The sequence below is a fragment of the Brassica oleracea genome, chromosome C3 (genome assembly GCF_000695525.1).
Source record: "Brassica oleracea var. oleracea cultivar TO1000 chromosome C3, BOL, whole genome shotgun sequence".
Taxonomy (NCBI): domain Eukaryota; kingdom Viridiplantae; phylum Streptophyta; class Magnoliopsida; order Brassicales; family Brassicaceae; genus Brassica; species Brassica oleracea.
Window position 1 is genome coordinate 24,683,537 of NC_027750.1, and position 9,296 is coordinate 24,692,832.

The window sequence follows — 9,296 nt, forward strand, 5'->3', positions numbered from 1 at the left end:
GTGCCAGACCCGTAGTTTTTTTTTTTTTTTCAAAAACTCGGAATGTTTTATTTTTATTTGTACAACTTTGAATATTATATAATATGTTTTCAATTTTAATTTTAGTTTTATATTTCGAATTTAAATTTCAAAAATTTTATTTTTAAAAAAAAAATATTTTTTACTTTCTGAGGAAATTAATTATATTTTTTACTCGATCGATCGATGCGTTTTTGGACATATATCCATCGAACGATCTGTTTATAAAAAAACGTTCGGAATATACCGAGGGACATCTTCCTCGGAATATATCGAGGGACACCTTTCCTCGGAATATACCGAGGGACATGTTCCTCGGAATATACCGAGGGACATGTTCCTCGGGATCGATCGATGGATATATGTCCAAAAACGCATCGATCGATGAAGTTCCGAGGAAATATCCCGACGAAGTTCTCCCTCGGTATATTCCCAGGAGATTTCCGACAAATTAGTGATCCTTGGAATTTCCTCGGAAATTTGTTTCCTCGGAATTTCGTCGGAAAGTTCCGAGGGATTTCCGAGGAAAGAAGAAATTCCGAGGAATTATTTCCGAGGACTTGTTTCGTCGGTATGTCGTCGGAATAACGTTATTCCGACGAAATTCCGACAATTTTTTCCCTCAGTATCTTTGCTGTTTTCTTGTAGTGATACTAGTAGTTCGGAAGATATACTACTATATAAGTGTAGTCTATTGTTTTGAATAGAGGAAATATAAATTTGTTTTAACACAATCCTTCTTCCCTAAAAAGATTCATTAAATAACTTCACATGGAAAATTAACTCACATTGCAAATATTAATAGATTGCTTTTGGTGTGAAGCTACGTGATATTGTAGTCATAACATTTACTTTGACATGGCAATCTTTTATATTTTGTACGTTTCTTTAATAGATTTTGTAATCCTGTGATTAACATTAATACACATTCAATTCTCTTCCTGCTTCGATTAAGACCCTTTACTTGTACGTCTGTGGTCTACATAAAGAGGTATACATATCTGTTTCCATTAAATACAATCAAAGACTATTCGTTTTCTTCTGTCAACATATACTATTCGCAATTCTTCCTTATTCACAAGTACTTGTACCAAATGAAATTTCGGAGAAAATCAATATATACAATACTAAAATGGATATATGAGCTTCATTAAACCTTTCATTAAACCTATCCACGTCAGCCAATTAAATCAACCAATCATACAATTTTAATGATCCATGTCATCATCAACACGACGCCAGCAAGTCATTTTCTCCGTTTTTATATATCGTGCATGACTTTTCCACACATATTTACGACTTATCTCCTCCCTCCTCTTTCAATTAATCATCGTCTCTATACTCACGCTTCAGCTTCTCCTCTATTCTATATACAAGCTGTATTTTTTTTTTTGGTTCTGCAACACTGGTTTGTGGTCTCAACCTCACCCGCCTTCGTCTCCATGGACGGATCGAAGAAAACGTCAACAAGCTCTGTGATCAACTCAAGAAATCTTCTCCAATAAAAATTGAATCTGGAAATTCCAACACAAAGAAGAGAAGGTCTGATTACGACTTTGAAAAGAACACGAAGAAGAGAAAATCTTCGCCGTTTTTTTTTTTTTGTTACAGATCTAAATCTTTTTTAATTCTTTGGATCTCTATCTTCCTCAATCACCACCACCACCACACGACGACCACCACACGACCACCCGTTTGTTTTCGCCATCTGGCGACGAAATTAGGTCTAGATGGATGTGACGTTTGCCTCCTCTCTGCAACTTGCCTCTCAAATCCCAGGATGAAGAAGAAGAATCATGCCTGGATACTGATGAAGGTCATGGAAAAACACGAAGACGAAGGTGGTGGTGCGGCCGGTAGATGAAGAAGACAACGAAGTGGTGGTGTGTTTAGTTAGTAATTAGGTTAAAAGCATGGTTTAGTTTTTGGTTTATTTAGTTTGTTGGATTATTATTTAATTAGATTTTTTTTTGTATTTTTGCAAACCAATTTAATTATAAATAAATTTAAGTAATAAAGAAAATTTGATTCTATGAATAATTTTAAATTTTAATTAAGTTTTTATTTTTAAATAATTAAGTAAAAAATAATTCTAAAATATATAATTGATCTAAGGCATGGCCGACGTAAATGATCGACGTTGAGATTTCAGCTTTTCTGATTCTTACTATTCTAATGTTTCAATATAATTTGAATATTCCCTTTGTTTTATAATATAATGGTTTATAAGTATTTTTTGTTTCACTACATAAATTATTTTTATATTTCAATGTAACTTTATATTTATTAGATATTGTGTGACCAATTAAATTATGTAAATTAGTGTGTAATTGATTAAATTTATATATTAAATGACAGTTTTCTAAAGTAATAACTTTTAAATATTACAGATTTTAACTAAAATTGATTACATTTTGAAACATATAGAGTAATCTATAAACTAACTCTATATAGATATGAAGACAAAATTGTAAAGTTGTCTCACCTTGAATTTCTTTCATTCTGTGCATTACTAATTGGAAGGAGATAATCAACATCTAGTATTATGTTACTCTCACTATATTAGAAATGGTCGAACCGTAAACCAATTAAGGATGATGTAAGGAAGACATAAAGAAGTATTTCCAGTTATCACAAATATAGAATCAATTGACAACAACTTTATTATGTATAGCGTAGAACAACAGAGAAGAGTTTTCATACCTTCTAATATTATAATATCTCACTGTATTATTGTATTTTCAACCATAGTTGACAAGTACATATAAACAACCTACGAAAAGTTTAACAACAAAATTGGATAATAGTTAAATCATTTATAAATATCACCAACCTTGAACCAAACTGAGATTGTTAGTGTTTCTGCCATCTGCTTTTAGCACAATCTCATATTGTAAATTAAGAATTACGAAAATAAATATAGGATGTATAATAATCCACAAACATATATAGTTCAAAACTAACATAACTTAAAAATCAAAAACAGCAACTAAAGTTAATTTGTTTATTGATTTGATATTAGTATTATCATCATGTCGTAGTCCGAATGGTTAAAGTTGAGATGATACAAAATAAGAAAAACACAACTATAAAATGTACGAATATGTAAAAAAAACTATAAAATGTAGTATGCTTTAATTTTAATCGATGTATCAACATTTGCCATTTTAAATAGAAAAGAAGAATTGTTTTTTGCCTTCAACCGGTTAAGCAGAAATAGTTGTTGGAACTAAAAGACTAGTCTATCTAGCTATCATAGTTATTTCACCTGTCGTAATTAAATTGAGCCTTAATGAAATTCAATCTCTCTCTCTCTTTCTCTGAGTAGTGGTTTATGCGTGTGTGTGTGTTTGTGTTTATAAAACGGCCTTACAAGAACCAACAAGAGAAGACATCTCAATAAAACCAAACACATTATCAGCTTAAATTATTACTAATCGCGACTTATTGAATTAATGCGACTGTCGCGGTTGCAATTATGAAGATATTTACCGTTTGATCTTTGGGCCAGACTAACTTTTCCCGCCTCCTACTCGGCCCATTAATCGTTATAAACGCTTTTAATGATCAGGGGTGTAAAATCACAGGCTGGTTTAAAGGGTTCTTGATCAGAGTGGCAACGTGCTGCGCAACCCACACCGAGCCAGCCACGGTGCAGCAGAACCCGTGAGTGTGACCTTCGCTCTCGATAGATAAGGAAGTACCAGGAGCCTTCTTTGAAATCTGTGGACAATGGAGATTCAACGTGAGGCTCTACTTCATGTCTCAGTTAAATCTATTTTAAGAAATAGATTTAACTGATATTTACGAGGAAATCTACTAACCTCTTCAAAGAGATGCAGTGGACCCCAATGATCATCAATACCAAATAAAAACGCAAGCTTGCTCTGGTTTTCTCTCATGAACTCCCAATCTGGCTCTGCAGCGAGCTTATATGCAAAAAAAAAGGTGAAACGATGGCTCAAACTATAGTCCAAAAGCTTGAGCATGTTTTAGTATCTAAACTATCATAGTTTAACTATGTAAACTCCATAAGGTACATTGTTAAAAGAAGAATACCTCTCTGAACTCTGTCATTGCCATATAGAGAACATTGCGCATAGTGTGATACTGCAAGGGAAGGAAAAACAAAGAGACATCAGAAGCTAACTCGCCTGAAAATTTACTAGGTTGCAAGAACTTGGATATCATCAAGGATTTGATACAACTATATTTTCAAACTTAGTGCAAGTGAAAGTGAAAACAGCAGTATCAGACCACGAAGCTCCAAGGGAGTTTGATACAAGCCGACGTGCAGCCCACATAGGTAACAGTCCCAGTGATGCAATCAGAAAACTTGCTGCAGCAGACAGAAGAGGCTTATCTCCACCTCACACTTCCACTACAAAAGAGAAGTCGTTCGTTGACACACAGACAGACAGACAAGTGTTTGACAGAGAGAGAGAGAGAGGAGCTCAATGGCGTCTGTAGCTTCTTCAACCACTCTCATCTCCTCCTCCTCCTCCACTAGGGTTCTCCCACACAAGTCTTCGCTTCCATCTCACTCCCTCTCTTTCCTTCCAACCTTTTCCTCTCCTTCCGGATCCGCTTCTCTCCGGTTCGCTCCACTTCTCGCCGGAGCTTCGCTGTCAAGGCTCAAACCGTAAGTTATCCAAATGTCGTTACTTTCTTCGTTCGCTGTGATTGGATTCATGATTCATTAGCTTATCATAGACTTTACTGACGATTCATAGTCTCTTGTGTCTTTGCTTTGTGTAAAGTCCAGAACTTCATCGACATTTTGTTCTACGGTTGCTTGTAAATTTGTTCATAGGATTTTGTCAATTTTACTGGGTATTCATAGTTTCTGTGACCGTGTTTTGTGTAGATTTCACTAAAAGTCCAGAGCTTTATTGACATTTGGTTTTTAGGGTTGCTAGTTTTGTTCATAGGATTGTTAGTTTCCTTGGATTTGCTTTAATTTCCATGTTTTGCCAGCGGACAGGTTTCTCTGACTGTTGATTTCAACTAAGATTTTGTCTTTTTTTTTTTTTTTTCTGTGTTGACAGGATGATCTTCCACTGGTCGGAAACAAGGCACCTGATTTTGAGGCTGAAGCTGTGTTTGATCAGGAGTTCATCAAGGTATCTGTGTCTTCACAACAATGTTTTATCATTATCTACTGCTTCTAGTTTTTATATGGGGACATGAGTTTAAGTTTGTGTGTTAATTGTTGTGTAAATTGATGAATACATATATGGTTTCTTTCAGGTTAAGCTCTCTGAGTACATTGGGAATAAGTATGTGATTCTCTTTTTCTACCCCTTGGACTTCACTTTCGTCTGCCCAACAGGTTTGATATAATCATACCCAAGTTCAATCTCTGAGGCTCACTGCATCCTTATCTCTTTTCTCTTTTTTTGTATTCTAGAGATTACTGCCTTCAGTGACCGGTATGCAGAATTTGAGAAGTTGAACACAGAAGTGTTAGGTGTCTCTGTTGATAGTGTGGTAAGTAAAAACTCTACAGTTTACAACAATTGTTATCTGTTTGCAAGTTGCTTTGACTCTTCCTTACTTGTTGTGTTGTTGATGCCCACATAGTTCTCCCATCTTGCTTGGATTCAAACAGACAGAAAATCTGGAGGACTTGGTGATCTCAACTATCCCCTTATATCAGATGTCACTAAATCAATCTCAAAATCTTTTGGAGTGCTCATCCATGATCAGGTAACATTGTTAGCCTCTCAATCTTCACTTTCTAAAAGTGTTTAGTAACTAATAAAAGTGAAAAAAAAAAAAAAACAGGGAATAGCGTTGAGAGGCCTTTTCATAATAGACAAGGAAGGAGTGATCCAACATTCAACCATCAACAATCTTGGTATTGGCCGAAGTGTTGATGAGACAATGAGAACCCTTCAGGTATAATAAATACTCTCAAGTTCAAAACCTGTTCTTTTTTTATATTTGATTACTGTTTGTGTGATGCATATTATATTCTCGATGTTGCAGGCATTACAGTACATCCAGGAGAACCCTGATGAAGTCTGCCCTGCAGGATGGAAACCAGGGGAGAAGTCAATGAAACCTGACCCCAAGCTCAGCAAAGAGTATTTCTCAGCTATTTAGAAATATCTACGAAACCTTTGTTATATGTGAGCTGAGTGTTTTTTTTTCTAAAGCGCCGAACAATCCTTTGTTTGAATCTCCGCTTTGTCCCCTAGAATCCTTAAAACATCATTTCCATTAATAAAGTCTTGTTATCTCCATTTTCCCGCTTGGAGTAGGATTCAATGTGGTTTCTTTCTCTTCTTTAACATGTTTTTACCAATCAAAAATGTTAAAAATTTATAAATCAATTTTTCATGTCAAACTGATGATGTGTTGGTCTCTTAAACAAACAAAAATTATCAAATATATAATTAATAAGATATTTAAAATACATAAAATTTTAAAAGTTGGAAATAATCTAAAATTTCAAAAAAAAAAATTAATATTATAAACTTAAAAATAAATAAATTCAAAAGTAATAAAATATTTAAAATAAATTAAAATGAGAAAATATTGCAAAATTCAAAAACTTATTTGAAAAAAAAACACCATATTTTTCTTCACTCATTCTTTTTCTTTTTGGTGCTTTATTTTAGATTGTAGGTAAATCTCCACTTGTTTTTTTTTAAAGGGTATATATCTCCACTTGGATGATAACATTATCATCATAGAATTACTAACAGGAATTGCTGGCGCCATGGCAACTGGCAAAAAAAAATGCATCTCGGTTGGATATAAATATTCGAGTAATAATCAAAGTTATGACCTTTGTAGCATAAACAAAATAAATATGAAAGGTATTTGGTACGAGGGGAGATAATAAAACGTGTGTTGGAGAATGGAGATGAATTGGCTTATGTCTGTCTGGTGAGATATTAATATTAAGATTAGAGTCTAATAAGCTCGTGTTATACTAACTCATGGACTATTGGAGAAAAATCACGATCAAAAACAATAAACCAATTCCAAAAAAGTCTTACAAAGGTTTTTGATAATAACTAGTTTCGTTTGTATGGTTGTTCGTACATGGCGATTAAGAGTTATCTGAGAACAGCTTGTTCCATAATAGCAATTCGACCGGCAAAAGAGATGAAAACTGAGCTCTATCCTCCTTAGTTCTCTGCTTGCAAAGAAGCTGCAAGAAAAAATACACTGAAATTGCGATCCAATGGAAAAATAACCATAGCTTTTTGTTACTATATTATCAGTTAGATCTAGGTACCTTTAACGGATGCTGGATCGTCTTGTGGCCTCATTGCCGGGAAGAGAATAACCTCCTGCAACATCCATAAGTTCAGTTCATGAGTTTGGCCAGAAAGATTTAATAATCATTAAGCAGAGAATTGAGATAAAGAGACTGACCTTGATGTTTTGTGAGTCAGTGAACAGCATGGCAAGCCTATCTATCCCCAATCCCCAACCACCTGTAGGAGCCAATCCGTATTCTAAAGCATTGCAGAAAGTCTCATCTAAGGCCATCGCTTCATCGTCTCCCGACTGTCTATCCTTGAGTTGATCAGCAAACCTTTGACGCTGAACCACAGGATCGTTCAGCTCGGTGTAGGCGTTGCAAAGCTGTGGTCAAGTTTATAATAAGTTAGTAAAACAAAGTATTAAGAAAAGATGCGTGATGTGATGGAATCAGATTGGTAATTAGCTTGTACTTCATGTTTGTTGATGAACAGCTCGAATCTCTCAGTCAGAACACTGTTTGATCTATGCCATTTCGCCAAGGGAGACATGATCTCGGGATGGTTGATGATGAACGTTGGGTTGACACATGTCACTTCCAGAAATTCTCCAACAAGCTGCAAAAGAGAACATCTCAGATTTCAATTTCATATTCACAGACATAAAAGAGGGAAACTGAAGATTCCCTTACTTTATCTAGTAGACGAGCTGTAGTCTGAGGAGGCGGGCATTTCACGTCGAACCTGGCACAAGCATCAATCAGATACTTGTTGGCTTCTTCGCTAGCCAAGTCTTTTGGAATATTGAGGTTCGCCACCTTCTCTAACTCTCCTATCATCTCAATCCTCCTATACAAACAAAAATTAGGGAGACCATTAACACATACAACTTCATTACTGGTTGTCATTTAATAAATGAGGCTGTTGATTGACTATCAAACCTGAATGGAGGAGTGAAGTCAATTTCGATTGGCTCCTTATCATACCCATTAGCATGATACTTGATTTTGTAACCACCTGTTAACTCTTTCACCATGCCACTCAACATATCCTCAGTCATTTTCATCAGGTCATTGTAGTCCGCGAAAGCCATATAGAACTCGCAAGTGGTGAACTCCGGATTGTGAGTCAGGTCAATACCCTCGTTTCTGAACTGCTTCCCAATCTCATAGACACGTTCTAAGCCACCGACGATAAGTTGCTTGAGGAAGAGTTCGGGCGCGATACGCATGTACAGCTTCATGTCTAGATCATTGTGATGTGTCACAAAGGGTCGGGCAGCTGCTCCACCAGCGATCATGTTCATCATGGGTGTCTCAACCTCCAAGAATCTTCGATTGTCAAGGAATCTCCTTACGTAGGAGATGATATTGGCTCTGGTTTTGAATATCTGGCGAACCTCCACGTTCAACATTAGATCAAGGTAACGCTGGCGATATCGAGATTCCTAAAAAGGGAAACAAAGAAAGTAACATCAAACGCTTGCTCGGATAGAAACAGAATAATAGAGGCAACAGAATCTAAAACACAACCAGACAGTAATCAAACAAAAGATAGAGGCCATAACAATCTTTATAGCTTTTGAAAATTTACCTGATCTTTCAGAACATATGCTTCAGGATTCCTCGGTTCACCAGGAACCCAGTTTTCAGGTTTCTACATAATGAAAGTGAAACAGGTTAGTGTCAAATAAGGTGACTCTAAGGTAATGTAACAGCCAAAGTGGTTTTGCTTTTACCTTTGCGCCAACACTGTCAGCCTTTCTTGGCATCATGTGGAGGCAATGTGACAGAAGAATAAACGATCGGGGGAAAATACTCAACTCTCCTCTCTTAGTTTTTCCTGAAAATCAGAGTAACTTAAACAGTGAAAAAGGATGGCGAAATACGCTAAAAGAATGAATAATAAAAAAACATAGAGAGGCTGCACAAACCTGGAAACCCAGTAACACCAACAATATCACCACGCTTAGCATTCGCATGGAGCTTTGAAAACTCAGCTTCATCCAACCCTGACTTACTAAAACAAGAGAAAAAAAAAAAAAAAAAAAAAACAAAA

The 9,296-nt window shown here is 35.7% G+C and overlaps 1 protein-coding gene and 1 pseudogene across 1 annotated transcript in view; one reads left to right on the plus strand and one right to left on the minus strand.

Annotated features, from left to right (window-relative positions):
* The first annotated feature begins 4,469 nt into the window (after nucleotides 1–4,469).
* LOC106331814 lies at nucleotides 4,470–6,266 on the plus strand (annotated as a pseudogene).
* A 710-nt stretch (nucleotides 6,267–6,976) lies between these two features.
* LOC106336506 (lysine--tRNA ligase-like) overlaps nucleotides 6,977–9,296 on the minus strand; it is a 3,546-nt gene continuing 1,226 nt past the window's right edge. The window contains exons 6-14 of the mRNA XM_013775348.1: nucleotides 9,172–9,257; nucleotides 8,977–9,080; nucleotides 8,832–8,894; nucleotides 8,180–8,685; nucleotides 7,931–8,087; nucleotides 7,713–7,856; nucleotides 7,411–7,623; nucleotides 7,271–7,325; nucleotides 6,977–7,183 (exon numbers count right to left, since the gene is read on the minus strand). Coding sequence (XP_013630802.1) covers nucleotides 7,161–7,183; nucleotides 7,271–7,325; nucleotides 7,411–7,623; nucleotides 7,713–7,856; nucleotides 7,931–8,087; nucleotides 8,180–8,685; nucleotides 8,832–8,894; nucleotides 8,977–9,080; nucleotides 9,172–9,257 — 1,351 coding nt within the window. The 3' untranslated portion in view covers nucleotides 6,977–7,160. The remainder of the gene's footprint in view (nucleotides 7,184–7,270; nucleotides 7,326–7,410; nucleotides 7,624–7,712; nucleotides 7,857–7,930; nucleotides 8,088–8,179; nucleotides 8,686–8,831; nucleotides 8,895–8,976; nucleotides 9,081–9,171; nucleotides 9,258–9,296) is intronic.